Source organism: Cnephaeus nilssonii (assembly GCF_951640355.1).
Source record: "Cnephaeus nilssonii genome assembly, chromosome: 10".
In the NCBI taxonomy this organism is placed as follows: Eukaryota; Metazoa; Chordata; class Mammalia; order Chiroptera; family Vespertilionidae; genus Cnephaeus; species Cnephaeus nilssonii.
The window spans coordinates 10,694,953-10,718,967 of record NC_137081.1 but is presented as its reverse complement, the minus strand read 5'-3'; the positions used below and the strand labels follow the sequence as shown (position 1 = coordinate 10,718,967).

General features: G+C 40.0%; 1 protein-coding gene across 6 annotated transcripts in view; it reads right to left on the bottom strand.

The window, feature by feature from the left end:
• Positions 1-23,130, bottom strand: part of NBEAL1 (neurobeachin like 1) — a 142,506-nt gene extending 119,376 nt beyond the window's left edge. For 3 of the 6 annotated variants that reach the window (XR_013814091.1, XM_079782312.1, XM_079782316.1), the window contains exons 1-2: positions 14,122-14,274; positions 12,997-13,277 (exon numbers count right to left, since the gene is read on the bottom strand). Coding sequence is in view for 5 of the 6 variants with exons in the window: in XM_079782312.1 (XP_079638438.1) it covers positions 12,997-13,047 (51 nt within the window). In the remaining variant the exon portion in view is untranslated. Of the gene's footprint in view, positions 1-12,996; positions 13,278-14,062; positions 14,081-14,121; positions 14,275-21,883; positions 22,023-23,014 lie in introns of those variants that run through there. The other 3 variants (XM_079782313.1, XM_079782315.1, XM_079782314.1) reach the window with 3 other exon arrangements.
• Between the last annotated feature and the right edge of the window lie 885 nt (positions 23,131-24,015).

The following is a 24,015-nucleotide window of genomic DNA, read 5'->3' as shown; positions in this document are numbered from 1 at the left end:
CAGCCAATGGATGTTTCTCTCTCATTGAAGTTTCTCTCTCTCTATCCCTCTCCCTTACTCTAAAATCAATAAAAACATATATTTTTTTAAATGATGTTCAAATTTGTTCCCTTCACATCCTTAACATTTCTTTAATCAATTTCAACATGATATTCAGGAGTCTTTGTTACTTTATCATTAGTTATTTCCCTGAAATAAAAGTATTACACTACAAATCAGAATTCCTAAAAGAATGTTCTCAGAATATGCAGACTGCTGACCTTTTGTGTATTTGTTTTTCTATTAATATACTGTTCCAAAATCAAATCATAAATTGCCACTATCTTCATCATCACTGAGAAGATGGAAATATTTCAGGGGGGAAAAACCTATCTCTTGGGCAATTTTCTCAAGGATTTCATTACTTGCCTTTTCATTTCCAACTACCATGCCATTCATTCATTCGAGCATTCATTCATTCATCAATTCAGGATAGGGCTCCAGAAATACAAGTAACTGGAGCTTCTTTATCATTTTTCCTTTTTAATAAAGCAGAGGATTCTCTCTGTAAAAGTTAGAAATAAAACAGTCTCATGATGCCATAAAGAATTAATGCATTTTTCCTCATAGTTTATCTAGATACTCCACAGTATCTGGTTTAAAGTCTAAAGGTCAGAGCAACCAAGTGTTTGGCACATGCAGAGTTCTCCTAGGAAGCTGAACAACTATAAGAAATGATACTTAAATCTGTAAATGTTTCATAAAAACATCAGTAAAAAGTAAAGCAGTTTTTTAGCATCTGCCATATGCCTAGTACTATAGCAAACATTAAAGAGTTTAATCATCCAATGTATTTCTTATAACTATCCTAAGGTTTCATTTCCCCCATTTTAAAGGTCAGAAAAGGGAAGTTCTAAGGATATTGTCTGTGAAAACACAGCTAATAATCAATAGTTCTGAGTTTAAAATGCAAGGATATATGAATCCAACTGTGCTCTTCCCACTGTACTACACTGTCTCTGAACCATGAGCAGGAATAAAATGGAGTTTAGTGGATAAAAAGAGGTAAGAGTTTAGTCAGAATCAATAAACTCAAGGCCTTAAATAATTTAACACATAAATCAGCCTCATTCCACACAGCCTGAGTAAAGCCTTTGAGGATCTATACTTTACTGCCAGAGGCCATAAAAAGAAAGATCCACACATACCCAGAAAAAACATTAATTAAATCTTAAGCTTAGTCATTTTCATGGCTAAGAGAGCTTGATATATTGAAACACTACAGGATGATCTATCTCCACATTGTACAATATCTATTAACACAGCACACAAATGTATTAAGTACTACAGGAACACTGGGGCCAAATTATGTGGACCCTAATCCCTGCTCTGTCACTTTCTTAAACAAGTCATCCTATGATTGCACATCAGTTTCTTCCTCTATGAGAATGAAGATGATAGTACCCTTCTTTACGGAGCTATTGTGAAAATTAAGCAACCTAATATGTGTACAAGGCTTATTACATCACAATGCCTAACACATAATATATGCTTAATAAATATTAGTAAATATTTTTATAACCTGTGTGCCAAAATTAGGAAGCTCCCACAAAATAGAAATGTTCCATGCTACATATAAACATATTTAAATATTTCATGATCCTGCTTGCCACATTGTTTTGTATTCTTTTCCTTTCAAATCTTTTTTGCATTTACTATATGTGTCACACTGATGTTTTCCATCTATAAATTGAAGATAATATTTCCTATCTCACAGGGCTGTTGAGAGAACTAAATAATAAATGTAAGGTCTGACATTTAGCAAATGCTGAAAACATGTTGGCTACCATTATTAGAATATTGACTGTGCTATCCTATCAGTCATGATCCAATGTAATAAAATAAGCAATTATAAAATAATTACAAAATCAACTTTATTGATTTTGCACTCAAATATTCATCTAATCATCTGCCAATGTTTAAGATAATACACTCTTTCATTTGAATTGCTATGTAGCTTCCCACTGGTCTCTCTCTGTAGCTTCAATTTCATCCACCTATACACAGCTACTAATGGAATTTGTTAAATTAAAATCTAATTATCTCTTTTCTCCAGTTCAAATACCTCAAATGGTTCCCCATTACCATAAAATGAAATCTAAACACTTAGGGATGTGCTGTCCAATACAGTGGTCACTAGCCAAATGTGAATGAAATTACATTAAAGGAGGCTTTTATCTTCTCACTAGAGGCCCAGTGCTCAAATTCGTGCACTGGTGGGGTTCCTTGGCCTGGCCTGTGCGTTCTCGCAATCCGGGGCCCCTCGGGGAATGTTGAACTGCCAATTTCGGCCTGGTCCCCGCAGGCCAGGCCAAGGGACCCCACCGGTGCATGAATCTGTGCACTGGGCCTCTAGTATGCATATAAGATCTTTGGTTAATCTCTTCCCGTCCTCCCCCTCCTTCCTCCCCTCTGAGATTCATAAGTCTGTTCCACGTTTCCATGCCTGTGCATTGAGCGTCTGCCCCCTAGTGGTCAGGGCGTGTCATGGCTACTGGTCGAATGGTCAAACAGGCTTTTATATATATAGATAACATCCATTCTCCTGCAGGGAGGCTTTAGCAGGTAATGAAATTAAGGAATCCACACAATTTCACCTAGTTCTTATCCATAAAGTTACAGGTAAAAATAAGGAAAACACCTTACTTCCTCTTTGCAATAATATTTGGGTTGCAGTATTCCTTCAAGTTTTAAAACTTGAAACTTTTAGATACATATATATATTTCAACCATATGCTAGGCAGCTCCCAACTTATATATGAGTTGGATTTTAAAAGTTCATTGAAGCCAGTCATGCAGGGTGGGGCCCTAAAGTCTGAAGATAACCTAATAGGAAACTCCAGTATTTTTCCCACTAATGTGAGGAGTAAGACAAGTATGTCTCTTATTTCAAATACTATAGAATGTCATGTTGGGAGTTTTTAAACTATATAATTAGATATGAGAAAACAACTGTTAGCAGAAGAGTTTTCACAGGGAACTTTCTATATGCAGGAAGCCAAATGAGGGAGCTGTTCAGTCACAAGACCGTACATAGTCTCCAATGCCCATTTTAGATGTACTTAAAAATTAAGTTAGAAAGACTCTCCAAGAGTATGGATCCAAAAGCAAGAGAGAACAGCAGCCTGTGCAGCTACTCCCAAGGAACAGAACCAGAGTCAAATAATGGAACATTCCTTCTCTGAGGGTAGAGGGCACCAGGCAACATTGCCGTTTTCAGAACTGCCATGGACCAATGCCTCTTAAGCACCTTTCTTCTCTTTTTCAGAAGTCTTTATTATATCATTCCTATCTCAGTTTCAGCACTATATGGGGCCAGATTATCAAGTGCCTTCTAAGGTCATAGGTCTCAGTATGACTAGAAATCACAATTGAATATCATATATAACACTAGATCTCAGGGTTAAGACTGATATCATGATTGGATGAGACTTTTGGAGTTCTTAGACATGAAGTAGATACTGCATATGGGAGGGATATGAATAATTATAACCAAGAAATATGACTGTAGTAGACTGGATGCTTGGTCCCAATTTTTCACTCCATTGTAGTAAATTTGCCATGTAATTTTGCAATGGAAAAAGTAAGCTGTACAAAAAGCAAAGTTGCAGCAGTATATCAGATACTGATTGAGGCTTATGTTTCTGAAACTAGGTGCAACAACACTGGGGTAATTAGAAACATTTCCCAAGTCCAAAAATTCCATATAAGAATTTTTAAAGTCTACATTAACACTTCTATTTATTTTAAACTAGAAGCCCGGTGCACGAAATTCATGCACGGTGGGGGGTTGTCCCTCAGCCCAACCTGTACCCTCTCCAATCTGGGACATCCCTCTCACAATCCAGGACTGCTGGCTCCCAACTGCTTGCCTGCCTGCCTTCCTGATTGCCCCTAACCGCTTCTGCCTGCCAGCCTGATCACCCCCTAACCACTCTGCTGCCAGCCTGGTTGATGCTTAACTGCTCCCCTGCCAGCCTGTTTGCCCCCAACTTCCCTCCTCTGCCAGCCTGGTCACCCCTAACTGCCCTCTCCTGAAGGGTTGATCACCTCCAACTGCCCTCCCTTGCAAGCCTGGTCCCTCTCAACTGCCCTCCCTTGCAAGCCTGGTCCCTCACAACTGCCCTCCCTTGCAGGCCGGGTGCCTCCCAACTGCCCTCTCCTGCTGGCCATCTTGTGGTGGCCATCTTGTGTCCACATGGGGGCAGGATCTTTGACCACATGGGGGCAGCTATATTGTGTGTTGCAGTGATGATCAATCTGCATATTACTCTTATTAGATAGGATAGAGGCCTGGTGCACAGGTGGGGGCCAGCTGGTTTGCCCTGAAGGGTGTCCCGGATCAGGGTGGGGTTCCCTTGGGGCGTGGGGCGGCCTGAGTGAGGGGCCTGTGGTGGTTTGCAGGCCGGCCACGCCCCCTGGCAACCCAAGCAGAGGCCCTGGTATCTGGGATTTATTTTCCTTCTACAATTGAAACTTTGTAGCCTGGAGCAGAGCCAAGCCTGCTGCTCCCTCCGAGGGCCCCAGCCATTTCTGTGGCAGTTAATTCACCTTCTACAATTGAAACTTTGTAGCCTTAAGCGGGTGAGCCCGACCAGGGTGTGCGGAAAGCTTTGCTTCCCCTGTTGCCGCCGGCAACCCTGGCCTGCTCTCTCAAGCTCCATTCTGCCGCCATTTGTTTGAATTTGTTTACCTTCTATAATTGAAACTTTGTAGCTTGAGTGGAGGCTTAGGCCTGCAACGGTTATGGAAAGCTTGGCTTGCTCTGTTACCTGGGAAACCTTGCTCTCAGTGGCTGTAGCCATCTTGGATTGGGGTTAATTTGCATACTCGCCCTGATTGGCTGGTGGGCGTGGCTTGGCTGGTGGACGTGGCTTATGTAGCGGAGTGATGGTTAATTTGCATATTACCATTTTATTAGAGAGGATTAATTTAAGCATATTAGAGCTGACTACCTTGTAACTAGTACTATTACTCAATTTCAGTGATCACATATGCTTTGGTACCAAGTGATCATCATGATTTCAATTTATAGAGCAGTCTTTTTCAAATTACAGATGGATTCTTGGCAATCTGAAAATTTTCAGATGCTGTTGACTAGTACCATGCAAAGGGTGGTACACAGACCACTAAAGATACTTATCCAGATAAACACAAAAATGAAGAGTAAACACTTAAATATTTTAATAGCAATTTGGAAATAATTTAGTCTTGAATTTAAAAATAAAATGAGAACTTGCATTTTTAACATCTTTTCCCCCCACTCTTTCTAGAACTACTTTGCTAATAATCTTTTTTAAAATTCATCTTTATTGCCCTGGCTGGTTTGGTTCAGTGGATAAGAGAGTCAGCCTGTGGACTGAAGGGTCCCAGGTTCAATTCCGGTCAAGGGCACATGCCGGGGTTGTGGGCTTGATCCCCAGTAGGGGGCGTGTAGGAGGCAGATGATCAATGATTCTCATCATTGATGTTTCTATCTCTCTCTCCCTCTCCCTTCCTCTCTGAATATCAATTTAAAAAATTATCTTTATTGGTTGAAAATATTACAGATGTCCCCCTTTTTCCCCCCCATTGACTCCCTCCACCTGGCTTCCCCCCGGCCAGGCCTTCACCACACCACTGCCTGTGTCCATGGGTTATGCATATACGCAATAATCTCTTAAGTGTCAAATCCAATACATGCTCCATAATGTTTTTCTTCACTGCTTTGTTGCATTTTACACTACTGACTACTCTCTTCTTTATAACATCCCTATACTTTCTGAAGCAACCACTCACTCCTGATTCTCCTCCATTTCAAACTCCTTACAAATTCTTCCTCCTCTATCCACTTCTTAAATTATAACATTATCCAGGACTCCCTGACTTTGAACCTCTTCTCTCATATAATTCTTCAATAATTGCCAATATGATTAATACTCAAATATTTACTTCCAGCATAGACTACCCTTCTGACTCCAGACTTACGAGTGTATCCCTACTTAGATGTCCCACTGCGAACTCACATGTTTACCTTAAAACCTAGTGAACCTGTGCTAGCTAATTTGGTGAATGGGATGACCAAGTACTAATCATTATTTTAAATTGTTTTTTTTCCCCTCATGTTCTACACTTTTAAGTATTATCAATTCTGCCTTCCACCAGGAAAATATTAAATTGATATTCAAAAAGAAAGAACAAGAAATTTTCATGCATCTTAACTTTTTATAGTTCATAAGCTCAATTCAAACCACAAAGGTAATATTCCTAAAAGCTACTCTCATGTCTATAGATGTAAAATATTCATTTCTTGCTTTTACATCTAATGTCTTCAAATAAAGATGCAATTGGTAGCCACTACTATTGAGCTGCTAATGATTTTGTTTTGTTTTGTTTTGTTTTGTTTTGCATAGGTCTAACATTACTTTCCTTATATACAAAGTAATGATTAAGCCACAAAAAATTAAGAGCCATTAATACACTCTGCATATACTAAAACTTACTAAACAAGTTTAAATTATAAGGGTTGGTGTATACTGTGTATCTTATGGAAAACTTTGCTTAGGATTATAACCAAAATTGAATAAATTATAATTTTCTCAGAATATTCATTCATTCAATTTTATCCAAATATATGTATATAAAGAGGTGCTTGCTTTTTTATTTGAATGAAACACCTCTATAACCTATTTTCTTTATGAAACAAAACTTTTATTCTGAAAAGGAACTTCACTCTGAGCTCATTTCAAAACTATCCATCTCAGTCATATTCCAGATTTAGCAGGACAAAGGGCAACAGCAGGAAATGGAGCATCATCAAGATCCAAAACAAACTTGGTTTAGAGTTAAAAAAATAAATAAAACCACAAATCATTAGGATAATTAAGCACTATGCTTAAAAGAATATAAATTAAAAATTAACACTCATCACTACTGATAAAAAGACAACAAAATACTGCCCTCTATTATTATACAATACAAAGGCAAAATGGAAGTAATACTGATATACTCTCATGCCCATATATGTATTTTTAAAATAGTAATAAAAGATTACATTTTAAAAGATTACATTTTTATATTTCTTCCCCTTGATTTGCATTTAAATACAATCAACTCATTTTTTTCTCAATAACTTTGAGAAATATGCAAAATAATTATTTTTTTCCATTTGACAGATGAGAAATCTGAAAATATAAATTAGGTAACCTGTTTTTAGGTCCTTCAGATCAGAAGCAGATGTGGACTTAATCTTGGCTCTGATTCTATAGCTTCACAAAATTTTTCTGTGTAAATTGAATTACCAAAAATTAAATAAACCTGCTAATGACAAAAACAACCACAAATTTCACCCACATTGCCACATTTCAAAATGTCATGCTTTTGAGTCACTTTGTATCTTTTTACTGAGTTAATACATTTGATACTTTCCACCAGACAGAACAAAAATAACTTAATCTTATCAAAGAATTTGATAAGCCTCTCAAGGCTCAGTTTCTCTTCTGCATATTATGGTGACCAACTGCAGCACTCCCAAAAGACTAAGTGTCGAACAAAAATATATCCTTATTCCTATCTAAGGAGGACTTTATGATATACATGTCTTATTCTATGCAATACATACCGAAAATACGGTAAATTCCAAAAAGTTGTCAGATAATGTAGAGACCAAATGGTTGCCAGCACTGTCTCTCTTACCACAAGCACATTAAATGAAGCAATGTCAAAAGATACAAGGAATAACAGATGCCTAATGCAGATAATATAAGCTAAAATCTTTAGATATTAAGAAATCAATTTACATTCTACACTCAAGAAAAATATGTTCAGACAAGAAGTAGTAGTTAACTATTGAACTAAAATCCAGATACAACATTAAACCTGTTCTAATTAATGTTTAACTTATAAGAGCTATATGAAATGCACTGTTAATAGAATCCTTGACCCTGGGTGTGGATGACCATTTAGAAGCAATCTGAATTAGTCTCGTACACTGTTGAAATAATCTGTAGAGAGCAGGAATGTTGGGTGATCATAAGTTATCCTGCCAGTATTATGCAATTAGTCTCGTACACTGTTGAAATAATCTGTAGAGAGCAGGAATGTTGGGTGATCATAAGTTATCCTGCCAGTATTATGCAATGATAATTACATGCAGTTAACAACCTACTAGAAAACGAATGTTTCTAACAATGCAATTAAATCTTATTTCCAACAGGAGAAAGTGAACATTTAGGCTAGCTTATTTAAAAAAATAAACTGCAAAGTTTTTTTTACCCAAATTCTTTTCAAATATTGAGTTCAATATATGAGCACCTATCTGCTAAAAACTGAAACCAGTAACTTATTTTAGTTCTATTTAAAGGAATTTAATCATAATATTTAGGCTTGCAAATGAACCCAGACTAATAGATAGAAGACCTTTATATATTCTCGTAGTATTCCTTTGAACAGTATTACCCAAGAGTTATTTCTAATATAGTTCTACTTAAACACCTACTAAACTTTTAAAACATCACATTACATACAAACGCTGGGATGGTACCTTAATATCAATCTATTGCTAATACACAGTAGAACACCTGTGTTAAGATTAGCACTGTAGCAAACAAGAGGGATGTCTCTTAATCTTAATGCCCTGAAGCAGACCTTCAAAAGTCTTCAAAGTCATCTTCTTTAACCAGGTGTGTATACATTGTTTGATATAGATAGCATACCAACTGGAGCAGCAAAATAGTAGACGTTTAAATTTTAAACATTAAAGACAAACTTGATACTTAAGAAAAATAATTGGTAACCTTGGAAGAATGCTAACATATCAAGTCATTCTAAAAACAGAGAGAAATATCAAACATTTATTCTGCCTGACTTCCCTTTAAAGAACTGTCATCAAATAACTGATGAGGGCACATTTCTCAATATATGTGCTACTAATAAATATAGAAATGACAGAATTGGATGTCACAGCTTTGCAAACTCCTAACAAAATAATTAATGTATGAAGGCAAAACCCACTGATAACCAAGATGGTCATAAATTATTCTAGCCTCCCCCCACCTAATAGAATGTGAATCAATCAAGCCTCTAGATATTCCAGTTTGCAGACACTAGTAAAGAGGAACAATAATTTAAATCAAGGGAATTTGGCCAGCAAACCCAGACTGAGAAAAGTGCTAATGTTAAAACCTGATTTCTTCAACATATAGAAGGAATAAAAATATAAAGTATGGTGAGGGGCAATGTATAGATTAAAAACTGAACAGATTTTCAACAAAGTACGTGTATACTTTGTAGAAATATTGAGTCAAACAGCAAAAAATAAAAACATTTATGATACTACCAGGAAAGTTTAAACACTGACCAAATATTTAACGATTTAAAGAATTATCATATTGTGATTATGTTTTTAAGAGTTATTTTATAAACTAGTGCCCCAGTGCACAGATTTGTGCACATTAAAAGGAAATTAATTAGAAGGTGGCTGGCAAGGTGGGACTGGGCAAGACATGCTGGACACACCCTGGAGTCAACCTCCCCCTCCACTCACCCCCGCGTCCCTCCCAGGCAGGCTGCACCTGGGGTGGCACCATGGCTCAAAGGGCGTCTGCGGAGTGAGCAGGGTCCCTCTGGCAGGTGGGGTCCCTCAGCCTGGCCTGCGGGGATCAAGCTGTAACCGGCTCTCTGACATCCCTCGAGGGGTCCCGGATTGCAAAAGAGCAGTTCTCAGGTGACACCCGGAATCAGGCTCTCTCCTCTCTGGTTCTGCGGTGCGTCACCCAAGAACTGCCACTACCAAGTCACCACAGCTGGGCAGCTCCTGTGTTGAGCGTCTGCCCCCGTGGTGGTCAGTGCGTGTCATACCTACCGGCCAGTCGGATGGTCGGACAGTCACTTGGCCTTTTATATATACAGATATATTTTTAAAATCTTTATGGCTAAGATCGTACGTTATCTGGAATTTGCTTCAAAATAATTCAGGGGTAGAGAAGGTGTAGTGAGTGTAATGTTATAGATGAAACATCATTGAAAATCCTATATAATAAAGAGCTAATACGCTAATTAGACCGAACAGCAGAACGACCATCTGGACGACATTCTGGACAAAGCCAGGGCTGTGAGGGCTGGCCAAGGCTGCGAGGGGCCGCGAGGGCCGGCCGAGGCAGCTGGGGCTGCGAGGGCCGAGCCCCTTGCACGAATTTCGTGCATTGGGCCTCTAGTAAATTGATAATTATTGAAGCAGGGTGACAGATATAAAAGGGTTCACTACAGTATCTTCTCTATTTGTAACTGCCTGAAATTTTCCATAATAAAAGATTAAAAATGAAAGATGAACAAAAAAATTCTATATGATAATCCATAGAATAAGTACAAAAGAACTCCATGTCCCTCAGAGGTCAAAACAAATGAACTAAAATCTTAATGGTGAGTTAGACAAGCATTCTCCTTGTACACACACTATTACTACTTGACAAAAAGAGAAAACTGAGACCCAAAGAGGTAAGTCTTGTTCAAGTTCACAAAACAAAACACCAGCAGAACCAAAACTAGACTCCATAACTGTAAGCCCAGAAATAGCTCCAAGTTGGATCTCAGTTAAAAGAAGATGCAAGCAGTCCTGAAGTCTGAAAACCCATCAAAGGTTTAAAAAGTTCTTAATTGGTGAAAAAAAAGTCAGCTGGCTTGAAGGGCTATATGCTAGAGGGAGAGCAATAAAGCCAGAGAGAAAGTATAGAGAACTGGATATATGGTAATCATCCTCACTACGGAGCAGAAGTGTTAAATTTATGATGTATATTTGAAAGCTAGTTGAATTCAAGGTGTTTGTGGGAAAGAATGTTGTTGTCTAGCTTACAAGTAGCTTACTCATGAATAGTGAAACATAAAATCATTGTATTAAAGAACAATTTTTTTAAAACAGTTGAAAGGAATTTTAAATCTTAAGTGCACAAGTGATTTAAATGGGACAGAAAAATGGGACTTATCTTCCTGTCCAAGAACAGCTTCAAAATTTGACTGTGACAGGCCTTCACTATTTACTTAGATTTTAATGAACAGAAGGATTCATATTTATATTAAACATCATTAAGAACAAAATTCTGTGTATGCCAACAAACTATACTATTTTTTTTCAATTAGCATAGTGTCACATAAATAAAACATGAACTCAACCTAGAAACAACATAACTAATAAGACAATATAACCCCATTTACCTTTTGTCATCCAGAAAATAGTAAAGCCTAATAAGTTTGAGGTATTTTTAAATAAAGTCATTTTCAAACTACTAGGCATTCATATTAAAATATATTTTAATTTTTGGCTAACGTGTTAGTGACTATTTTCAAAAGTGTCTGGTGACTTGGATTCTTTTTTATTGGAAGAGGGGTCTATTTTTAAAAAGACATTTCTGGCATTAAAGTACACAAGACTAAAATCTATTTTAAAAAACCGTATTAAACATTTCAAAGTATATGTCCTTCTATAATTGTAAGAAATACCAAACCAGTCCTATCTGGTTTGGCTCAGTGGATAGAGTGTCGGCCTGTGGACTGAAGGGTCCTGGGTTTGATTCCGGTCAAGGGCACGTGCCCAGGTTGTGGGCTCAATCCCCAAGTTGTGGGGCGTGTAGGAGGCAGCCGATCAATGATTCTCTCTTATCATTGATGTTTCTATCTCTCTCTGCCTCTTCCTTCCTCTCTGAAATCAATAAAAATATATTAAAAAAAAACAAAACCAAGTCAGAAAGTCAAAGAAAATTCCAGTGTAACTTCTAAAATTTAATATTACAGATAACTGAGATTATTTGTTAAAAATAACTTGTTGTCCTAACCGGTTTGGCTCAGTGGATAGAGCGTCGACCTGCAGACTGAAGGGTCCCAGGTTCGGTTCCAGTCAAGGGCATGTACCTTGGTTGTGGGCACATCCCAGTAGGGGGTGTGCAGGAGGCGGCTGATCGATGGATGTTTCTCTCTCATCGATGTTTCTAACTCTCTCTCCCTCTCCCTTCCTCTCTGTAAAAAAATCAATAAAATATATTAAAAAAATAAAAAAAAAAGAATAACTTGTTCATTAAAGAGCTGAAAGTATAAAAAAGAAGCCGGAAGGGGTAACCGAAACAGAGGCTGAGACTTGCAAACTTCACCACAGAGACCTAAAGTAACTAAAGTAGATTAAAGATGTTCCTCTGACCCCTGCCAGTATCTTCAAAGTGGTACTGGAGCTCCTCGCTTGAAACAGGTGTTTAAAGTAGTACCCTTCTCCTCCAATAACCTAAAATCAAAGCTAACATGTAAAAAATTCACATAAAGGCAAAGAGAGAAAAGAAAATTATTTTTGAATGACAAAACCAAAAATAGCAAGGAGTCATAATGGATAAGACCATGGACTTGAATCAGGCAGTACTGAGTTTCAAGCTCAGTTCTGCTAGGCAGCCCCCTTAACCTCAGCATCAGTTTCCTCCTCAGTCAAAGGGGATAATTACCACACCCATCGCACAGCGTTGTTGTGAGGATGAGATGACACGATGCTCTTCAGGTGCTAACATCACGGCTAGCTCCGAGTAACCACCTCAAATCAAAAACCGTTTTATGTAACCAGTCACCTTTTTAATACAACTTAAAAGGTTAACCATGAGGAAAATGTCTAATGCTCTTCTCCCACTTGTGGGAGAAAGAGGAAAGCACAAACAAAAATGAAAACATTTTATTTATCTCTGAAGGTCGTCATTTTACTTATATAGTTTGGGGATCACTGAAGACAAATACCAAATAAAAACCACGCCCCACAGTTTTGAACAGTATGCCAGTGTTGTGCATGTGTTCAAACCTGAAGAAATGGTCAACAGCAAATCCGTGTTTTTAAATTGCGGGTCACTACTATCAACAAATAGGTTATGATCCATTAAATAAAGTGCTAATAAGGCCAGTCACAAAACTTTATAGCCAAGTATTTTAAAACGCAGAAATAAGAAAGAAAGCAGTTACCTTTGTACAATAAAGCATCCAAAGTTCAAAGAGCCTCTCTCTGGATGCCATTCTGGCTTTCACTCTGGCACTTTTAATTTTTCCTCAAAAAAAAAAATTATGTTCAACACCACAGCATGTTCATTTTATTTTCCAAGTTTTTCAGCTGTTACAGGCAAGCTCAGAGCAGCAGTGAAAACAAAAAGAAGTGCAATCCATGGACTGTCTTCTGGTCATTAAAATTCCGTTTCAGCAGTGACTCCAACTTATCTTCACCAGGGGTAGCTGGTCCTTTAATAAACCTGTGAAAGGGAAAAACATGCAAATATCTGCTAGAAAAAAGAGGTCCTGGTAAAAAACTGTAGATTTATCAGAACGAGAGAGAGAGGTATCCGCCTCACTTCCCTTAAACAACAGCCTAAGCTCTTATTTACTCTCAGATTGCGGGGAAACCTGCGTTTCAGGGAAACGTGACAGCTAATGGTGTTTCACACGGACATCCCTCAGGAAGATGCGTGCCCAGAACAAAAAATGCGTCCAGTCATAACACACAGCGGCACGACGTCGCCACTCATATTTTCTATTTAAAAAAAAAAGGAAAAAAAAAGCCATCTTACTCCTGGACACACAGAATCCCTCAGAATTTCCGAGTCTGCTTCTTAAACTTGGAAATGTTTGTCGCCGGGCTGCCGGGCAGGGCGTGGGGGCGGAGAGGGAGGGATTCCTGGTTGGTTTGTTTGCCTGAACGGTCCCCGGAGCGTGAACACCTACCTGCCCACGGGCCCCGCCGCCGCCCCCCACCCGGGAAGAAAGGGCACGCGCGGCCGGCCAGGAACACCGCCCGGCCGGGGAAGCCTCCGAGTGTTTTCGGAGATCTTTCCATTTCCTCCTCGCCTCCCAGACAGCCGTCAGAAAGGCGAACTGGGTGGGCCCAGCTGCCAAGAAAAGCTATGGGAACGGGGCGAGGAGAGCCCGGCGTCTCCCACCCGCTCCCCACGCCCGGCCGGCCGGCCGCCCCGGGACACACCCGGGTCCACCTCGCCCCCCGCGGCCGCCCCTCAGTCCACAGCGCGCAACCACAAAGCACCCGGGCCCTCGCGTTTCTGCCACGCAGACCCCTCTTCCCGACGGCCCGCTCCTCCTCACCGCGCTCGCGTGGGGGACTGCGCCGCCGCCCCGGGCCGACGTCTAACTTTGCCTCGCCCCCTCACCAACCCGAAGCCCCGTGTCACCCCGCAGCTGGGAGGCGGGCGGGAGAGGGAGGCGGGCGGCGACGGCGTGGGGCGGGGCGCGAGGGCTGGGAGGAGCCAGGGGCGGGGCTGTCCCCTCGGCTAATCATTCCAGCCTCTGAGAATTTCCCCGGCCTCAGGGCAGTCGCTGTTCATTGGTCACTCATGCTGGGAGGGGGCGGGGTGAGGTGAAGCCCCGCCCCGCAATGCCGGCGCAGTCGCAATCTCGCCGTCTCCTGCAAACCCGGCGGCGGGCGCCACTCCAGCCAGTCCTCCCGCAGGCCTGGACTGGAAGGGGGGCGCCTACGTGCTGACGTCCGCGCCGCCACGGCTGGGGTCCGGCTGACGTAGCGTTTGCCTAATGGCGTCATTTTCGGGAGTCATCGGAGGGCAGCGGGCAATACCGTGACAGCTGATGTGTTTTGTTTGGATTTCTTGTTGTAAAAGGGGAATTGGCCCTCGTGGTCTACAGTAATGTAAAAAAACAGACAACTGTCCCTCCGCGCCACAAAAAATCCGTTTCCTTAAACGTGCTTTTAGGCTTCGTACTTTCCCCGTCGCCGAGCGTCCAGTCCTAAAAATCTCCTTTTACCACTACTGAAAGTTTCAAAACGGTTTTTGCTGTCAGGAAAAGAAATAAAAGACAAACGGCTGCATTTACGAGATACAACTTTTAGAGTGTGTTTTTTATAAGGGGCAGGGGATAATTCTTAAGATTGATCGCCGTTGGTAGACATAAGCATTTTTAAACGTTTTATTATGAAAAATGTCAAGCGTATACAAAAGTAAACTAATATAATGAAATCCCATGTGCATACCATCACCAATCTTTCAAAATTATCAACTAATGTCCCATCTTGTTTCATATATACCAGCAGTCAGCTAACTGTAAAAGCCAGAGAGAAAACTATTTTAGGTTTTGTAGACAACAAAAATCAAAATAATAATTCATGATACATGAAAAATGGGTGAAATTCAAGTTTCAGTGTTGTAAAGATTGTTGGGCTACAGCCATGCCCATTCCTTTACTATTAATAGCTACTTTCACTCCAAGACGACTGAGTTGCGAGTAATTTAGAGTAGTTGCTTGCAAATTATGCCTTTTCAGCATCTCTCCTTGGCTGGCTAACAGGCATGTGCAGCTCAGCATGTGAAACTTCAGAAGGAGGGTGAGGAATTCCTCTTGCTATTATAGTAATTAGCAATTCCATTCTTCCAGCTGGTCAGTCCAAGAACCTAGGGCAGTGGTCGGCAAACTCATTCGTCAACAGAGCCAAATATCAACAGTACAACGATTGAAATTTCTTTTGAGAGCCGAAAACTGACTTCTGCACATGGGCCACGAAGTTTCAATCGCACTGTACGTGGGCGCCCGCACGTGGTATTTTGTGGAAGAGCCACACTCAAGGGGCCAAAGAGTCGCATGTGGCTCGCGAGCCGCGGTTTGCCGACCACTGACCTAGGGGGTATCCTTGCAACCTGTCACATATGTGTCACATTCAATCTAACCCTTTCAGCTGTATCTTCAAAATATATCCAGATTTTAACCATTATCTACTCCACCACCACTACCACCCTGATGTGAGTTACCATTAAATCTTTTCTGGTTTGCCTGGCAGTGTGGCTCTCCGTTGAGTGTCAGCCCATGCACCAGAAGGTCACCGGTTAGATTCCCAGTCAGGGCACATGCCCGGGTTGTGGGTTCCACCCCCCACTAGGGGGTGTGCAGGAGGTACCTGTTCATCTCTCCCATTGATGTTTCTATCTTTCACTTCCTCTCTCTGAAATCAATAAAAACATTATTTTAAAGCAAAAAATAAAAAAAAAAACTTTAAAATAGTCTTTTCTGGTTTGTTGCAAAGCCAATTTTTCTCCGTGCCTCTACTTATGGACTCTCCCCACCCATGGATGATTTTCAATACTGCAACAAAAGTGATCTTTTAACATAGAAAGAAGATGCCATCCCTCTACTAAAACCTCTCCGATGGCTTCCCACCCTACCTTAAATGGTGGGAAGGACCTGTTTTCCTCCCACACTTTCTAACTTCTCTAATATCCTGGGCTTCCCTTCTTTCACTCCAGACACAAGTCTTCCTTGCTGCTCCTCAAATTCACAAAGCACACTGCAGTCTCAGGGATTTTACATAAACTGCCACTGGACCGGAAATGCTCTTTCCCCTGATGTCCACACACAATCTTCAAGTCTCCACTCCAGAATCCCCTTGTCCATTTCTGCTGTGTAGATAGATGTGTGTGTGCGCCAAATTTCATATGTTGACATTCAAACCCCAATGTGATGGTGTTAGGAGGTGGCGGCTTTGGGGCGCTACTGACTGGTAGGTCATGAGAGAATGCCCTCATGAATGGGATTAGTGTTTTTATAAGATCTAACAGAGCTCCCCAGCCCTCTCTGCCCTGTGAGTAGGTAAGTAGAAGTCTGGGAGTTGAAAGAAGGCATTCTTCCAACAACACTAACCTTGAACTTCCAGTCTTCAGAACTGTGAAAATTAATTTCTGTTTAGAAATGACCCAGTCTGGTATTTTTTACAGCAGCCCAAAAGACTAACACTTCCATGAAGCAGTCCCTGACCCTTCATTAGAAAATAGTACCCCCTTTTCTCTCTTACTTTATTTTTCATTATAGCACTTATCAGCTGATGTATTTATTTGCCTATTATGAGGTTCCCCCTAATAAAATGTTAAGAACTATGAAAACAGGGACTTTATTCAATGCTATATCTTCAGGTCCTTGAATAGTGTCTTATGCACAGTACAATAAGTATTTGAAGACAGTATAATGAAAGAAATAATCTCTTTCACTATCCTATATAATAAAACCCTAATATGCAAATTGGTGGAACGACTGGCAGAACGACCCATCGCTATAACATGCACTGACCACCAGGGGGCAGACGTTCAATGCAGGAGCTGCCCCCAGCCTGCAGGCCCCAACCTCCCTCGGCTTACATCTAGAAAGAGATAGATAAATCATCTGACACATGGATGTTTCTGTTGAAACACAAAGGGTGGCAGTATTTTGTTTTAATGTTCACATCACAGGATCAAGCCTCAGCTTTGTCACCAGTAAGGAGACTCCAGAGCTCTGACTTACCTTAGTAAACTCACAAAGGACTAATGCATGTAACCTGTGGGGCAAATGCATGTAACCTGTGGGGCAGGTTCATCCTTTCTGTTCCGCAGGAGGTCTCTAGTTATGCACTAGAGAGGAGAAAGTCAGGGAATTTATCTATATTGTCTCTGAGCAATCTGCTAGTTGATTATCTTGCCCATCTAATCATTCTAATATTGGGGTAGGCAGGTAAGCATTAAACTTTTGTGAACAAGGATTATCCCATTCTAATATCTCCTTTCCATTTTCCCTCCGATGAAAGACACGTTTAGCATCTGAATCGCAATGAAGGATTAAGCAGTTCTTGTGCTGAAGGTTTCAAGTGCCCAAAGATTATAGAGAGTCACGAGGGAAGATTAGGAGCTATGTCTTTGTTTAGTTCATTTCTTTTCTTACACCAAAAAAGAAACAAGTGCAATATTTCACTGCATAGGTTTAAATAAGAAGTGTCTACTGGACAATCCCCAGTTCCCTTATCTCTCCCAATTCTCTTCAGTGTCTCTCCAGTGAAGCTCCAGTCACTTTTACTCCGAACATTCCTAAAGAGAACCTACAACCTAGGTCTGTGCCCTGACCGGGACTCAAACCTGCAACAGGACGACTTTCCAACCAACTGAGCCACCTGGCCAGGGCTTGTCATCTTTCTTAAAAAATAAACATGTTCAATATTTGGCCAAAAGAAGGCCATGTAGGTTCTTGGCTAGCAGGACGGTTGTTGCACACTTAGACTGTCACCTTCTCCAGGCTGGCAGTTGATATCTTTTTTTTTCCAACTTATTTTTATTTTAAAAATTTTTAAATGCATGCTCCACCTGAGGCAGGATAGTAAAAAGCTATGAAAATTCCTTAGCAAGTGGGATGGGGAAACAGCTGAACAAACTGGCTGAGCAATTTACCGCCCGATAGAGGTCACCAGTGCAGAAAGCCACTGGTGCCTAGCAATGGGCAAAACTGGCATATCCTGCCTTGGCAAATCACTGACCGTGTGGTTTAGGTCCCCGTGACCTTTCATATCACTGGTCATGGGTTAAGACACCCCCACCACCACCACCACACACACACACACACCTTTCCTCCCTGGAGATAACATCTAGGCCTCAGTTGTATTTCAGTTCCAGGCCCAGCAAACCAGCAAAACGCAAGGACCAGCTGTGATGACTAATGACCCCCAGCCCTGATGCTGACCAATCAGTGGAGACCATGACCCTGAAAGGCTACACCTGGAAAAGCTGATGACTATTCTATTGAGATCCTGCCCTAAGACCTCCCCTAAATTCCCAGCCTTTAAAACCCTCAAGATGAAGGACCGGGCTCCTACTCTCTTCCCGCCGCCCGGGAGCACAACAGCGCCTCTCTCCCACAGGAGCATCTCCTAAGCTCTAAGGCAGCGGTCACCAACCTTTCGGACCTCACAGACCACAGGTTGGCGATCGCTGCTCTAAGGGACCCCACCAGACTTGCAACCAGGGAAGCTATGGGCAGCAGCCATCCATCCCATGCTAACCCCCTGAACCTGTTCCCAAGGCCCCCCCTTTTCTGACAGCAGCCCCACCTGGGCTCACTTCTTTCCTATAAGATTTCTAGAGAGCCAAAGCAGCCCGGCCTAGGCTGTCTCCTGTTGCTTCTTCTGTCCTAGGACTTTCCTCGTTTCACTGTCCCAGCTTTAATAAACATACTCAAAACCACCTGGACTCATGCTGGGACATCTTTCCTGCATGAGGTCAAGAACCCACACACTACAGGCCAGTCAGAGGCACACCCACTCTGGCCTGGTCCCCTTTCAGGTTGCAACTAGTCCTGACTGCTGGCTCAATGATTTAGATTTCATTCTGTATAAAATTAGAGTTTTTAAGTAGGGACTTGACAAGATTAAAACTATATTTGTTGTTCTAGACCTTGTGATATATTTCCCAAGGCAACATGTAATCATACACTCCCCTCACTATACAAAATGTAGTGCTTAAAATTCAGTTGAAACATGAAAGAAAACCACTTTGCTTTCATGTATAATGAACTTTCTATCATGGCTGGGAAGTTAATTAAAAGTTAAGACTTCCACAATCTACAATCGAGAAAAACTCTTTAATCAAGAAGAAAAAGAAAATTACAGGAAATTTTTTATTTAAAAATTAGCATTTTCTCTTTTTAAATTCTTATTTCCTGTGAACAAAAGAAAATTTTGAGACTGGGAGAGATTTCTTGTTCTCAGAAAGCAGTTTTCTTGAAATTCAATTATTCTCATTCAAATTCATGTTAATCAATATCTGGATTTCTTTACTTGTCATGTAACAAGGAATATTTCTTTCTTAGAGCAATACAATGTTATAAGAATTAAAAAGAAAAAAAAACAATTAAAGCTACATGAAATTCTTGATCATTTTAAACTACCATTTCTTCCTTTATATTTTTTAATTGGAAGTGGGTGAAGCTCTAGCTTCTGTGCTTACTGCTAGAGTTAAAATCTATGGAACTGTAAACTCTAGTATAATTAAAAATTAAAATGATCTCAGTGTTTCCATGGAAATAAGCACCTCATGAATAAAGAATTACTATTATACAACTGATAAAGAAGTCTGTTACTGTGAAAGCCTCACATTGTTTTACAGCTACTAAAAGCTAATGTTTTTGTTTTGTTCTTGCCTATTTCCCTTGGTTAAATTATTCTTGAAGGTCTAAATATACCCATGTTTTTTATTACTAAAAGTCCAATATCAAAACATTACAATATATTTTCAAATGTTAATCAAACTTGAAAAGAAGATCTTAAGACAGTATATTTACGTGAGAATTTCAAGATTAAAAAAAAAGAATTTCAATATCTAATTAGCTTTAAGCGATTCATGAATCATGAATGGGATAGCAACTAGAAGGATGCTCTAGTCATCTTTTAAAAGCCAGAATTTGTATTGCCAACCAACCATATTTTAGGTAAAAGCAAAAAAAGTGAAAAGTTCAATAGTTTATTAAAATTTGAATAATGTATAAAAATGATTTTTAAAAATTGATAATTTAAGGCAGTTACTTAAAGAAAAAAGACTAGAGCCCTGGCTGGTGTAGCTCAATTGGTTGAGTGTTGTCCCATGCACCAAAATGTTGTCAGTTCAAGTCCCCGTCAACCCCAGCAGGGGGCGTGCAGGAGGCAGTAATTATAAATACTTGACGTATGGAAAGTGGTGTCTCTCATATGAAACAAAGTGATTTTTCTCTTTTAGACCTACAAGACCATCTTCTTATGAGGTATTTTGGAGGAAAGGAGAGAAGATCAGAAGGATAAACAGAAAAGAGAAAAATGAAGGAACATAAGAGAAAATAGAAAAGAAGAATAAAGGACTTTATATTCAAAGTTGATTTTAAGGGATCTAAAAGATTTCATTTTTAAATTTTCACAATTTTCTCTTGCCTTTGCCAAGGAATCTTTTAAGGAGGCAATTTCATAATCCCTTGAATATATTTTGAAAGTTTCTTCTTGCTTTAAAATGTGGACAGGCCCTAGCTCAATTGGTTAGAGCATTGCCCTGATATACCAAGGTTGTGGGTTCAATCTCCAGTCAGAGCACATACAAGAAGCAACCAATGAATGCATAAATGAGTGTTTTTCCCCTCTGTCTCTCCCTCTCTTGCTCCTTGCTCTAAAATCAATAAATTAAAAAACGTGTCGACAATTGTATGTTTGGGATGCTGCTCCCTTTGTGCTTTAAAGTGACTCCCAAAGGAATGATTTTGTTCATATAAAAAGTTCCTCAAAGTAACCACTGTAATTCCAAATAATGCTTATATCATTTAGAAACTTAAGATTTGTTTTGATTCTAATAGAAATACATATAAGATGTAGGAGTTCAACCCAGAGTGGGTACAGAACGACACTAAAGATAAACCTACGAGCCGAAACCGGTTTGGCTCAGTGGATAGAGCGTCGGTCTGCGGACTGGAGGGTCCCAGGTTCGATTCCGGTCAAGGGCATGTACATTGGTTGCGGGCACATCCCCCGGTGGGGGGTGTGCAGGAGGCAGCTGGTCGATGTCTCTCTCTCATCGATGTTTCTGGCTCTCTATCCCTCTCCCTTCCTCTCTGTGAAAAATCAATAAAATATATTAAAAAAAAAAAAAAAAGATAAACCTACGAGTCTGGCAACAGTCAGTCAAATCTTGTGCACCTTGTATCTTGGGCCCCCCTCCCCCACAAAGAGAACTAGATCTTCATGAATAACACATTAGTGAGTAAAATTTGATGAGATTTTCATAAATGACCTGAGGCATTTTTTCCAAAGGATGCCAATCTGAAGAGAAGTCTTCTGAGTAAACTAGCTTGATACCTCTGGACTTCTTCTTACAGATGAACAATGAAGAAATGACAAGGACAGACACAAAAGTATTGTCAGCAATAATGCATATTTCTACCAAAAATAAGTTTTTCAAACTTGATCAATCTGGATTTTTAAAAGAGCGTCTTATTCCTAGATACCACTCTCAAACTAAACAAATTAAACAGGATTTGGAGTGTTTGATGAAGAAAAATAAGAAATCAAAGCTGAAACTCAATATGAACTTACCTTACCATCGTCATTGGAGAGACCCTGTGCAGGAGACTCAAAGGGCCTCAGAAAGCATGCTGTTTCCAAGTTGATCAGATTTGTATAGGACCTCCAAGATTATCAAATGCTGGCTTCTTTAAAATACCTCCAAAATAACCTGTTGATAGAGCAGAACTGAGTTTTTTTGCTTACTACAGTAAGGGAGGCTATCTTAATAGTCTTTGCAGTGTCTTATGGGAGAAGTCAGAGGTACAATATTTATGAGTTTTGGAGATCTAGTTTAAGATGAGTTTCAGGGGATCTGGTTGGGATTGGCACAGTTTTTACATAATAGCATTTTATATAAAATAGTATTTACACATAGTTTTTGACTGGACACAGGGAGGTGAGAGTTTGGAAGTGATTCTTTCGCAATCTTCTGCCTCCTCACAGTAATCTGCTGTTCCCTCCACAACCTGCATTGCTCACCAGCCTGGAACTTCTTTAATATACAATGCTCTGCCTTTGTGTGAGGAGATAGTACTTAGCACACCATTTCACAATTGGTTAATTATGAATATGTATGCCAATACACTGTGAGTCCTCATAGGGTTAGGACGAGGTTTTGTTAATATATCTTACAGCCAGCAGGTAATAGTGTCTGGTTCTCAATGAATACTCAGTCACTGTTGATTGTAGCTGGAGTAAAACAAACATGCTGACTAATCTGAATTTCAATTTATGAACATAAACCTCAAATGAACCCTTAATCAAGTAGACCCATTAATAATACAGGGATGGGCAAAAGTAGGTTTATTTTTAATACAAATAAATAAATAATACAAGAAGAAAATGTGTTTCACGTACTCACAACGGTAAACCCACTTTTGTCAACCCCTTGATTATACTTCCTTAGTCTAATTACTCTCCTACTAGCTTTTCTCAACTCCCCCCACACCCATCTTCACACTTACCGAAGGACCTTGCTTATTTCACTGAGAAAACTGAAGCAATCAAAAGATAATTTCCCCAAACTCTCATTTGTTCCCACCTACCAGCATCTTTACCCATGTAGGCTGCCTTGTCATCAATTTATAGATGAGGTATCCATGCTCCTATCTAAAGTCAGACCCTTTCCTTGGGTACTAGATTCCATCCCCTTTCTCTTACCCAAAGACATTTCTTCAGCAATTCTCTCTCCTTGACTTTCCCATCTCTCTTCAGGTTGTTTTCCAGTTATTTTCTATAAGGACACTCCAAAATCTTAAATGCAGATGGTCATTCATTCAAAAATATTTTCCATGCATCTACCACTGTGATATATCTATGAATAAAAAAAGACAAAGGTCCCTGCCCTATGCAGTTTAGAATCTAGTAGGTGGAGACAGATTAATTACAGAATTTATTCTATATATATATTTTTTTTAATTGATTTCAGAGAGGAAGGAGAGGGAGAGACAGAAACATCAATGATGAGAATCACTGATTGGCTACCTCCCGCACGCCCCACACTGGGGATCAAGCCCACAACCTGGGCATGTGCCCCCGACGGGAATCGAACCCAGGACCCTTTAGTCCACAGGCCAGTGCTCCATCACTGAGCCAAACTAGCCAGGGCACAAAGTTTATTCGTGAGGGAACAACTCTTGAGGCTCACAAGGGACCAGAAGGATGCCCATTCCCACCAGCCCGATTGGAAAACCGCATTAACTCAAAAGCACAGTGTGGAATACTCCGAAGGGTTTTGCTTTAACAGTGGGACAAAACTAACACTAGATTAAATGCTGCTCTGGTCCCACTTAACAAAGCTTGAAAGCAAGCCTTTCCAGTAACAAACTGTTTCAAGACACCTGTGTCCTAGACAAAACTCAAGAATATTTATAGAAATAACAAAAATATCCAGTATCTAACAAGGTAAAAATTGTGTCAAATGTGCAATCAAAAGTTACCAGGAATTCAAAGAAGTAGGAAAACGTATAAAAATAATGAGTAGAAAAATCAATCAATTGAAATTGCCTCAAAAAAAGATGACAGAATTAGTAGAAAAGGACATTAAAATAATGTCCATATATTCAAGAAGTTAGAGGAAAAATGCAGAATGTCAAGTAGAGACATGGATGACAAAAAAAAATGCCCAAATTAAACTTCTAAATATGAAAACTACAATGTCA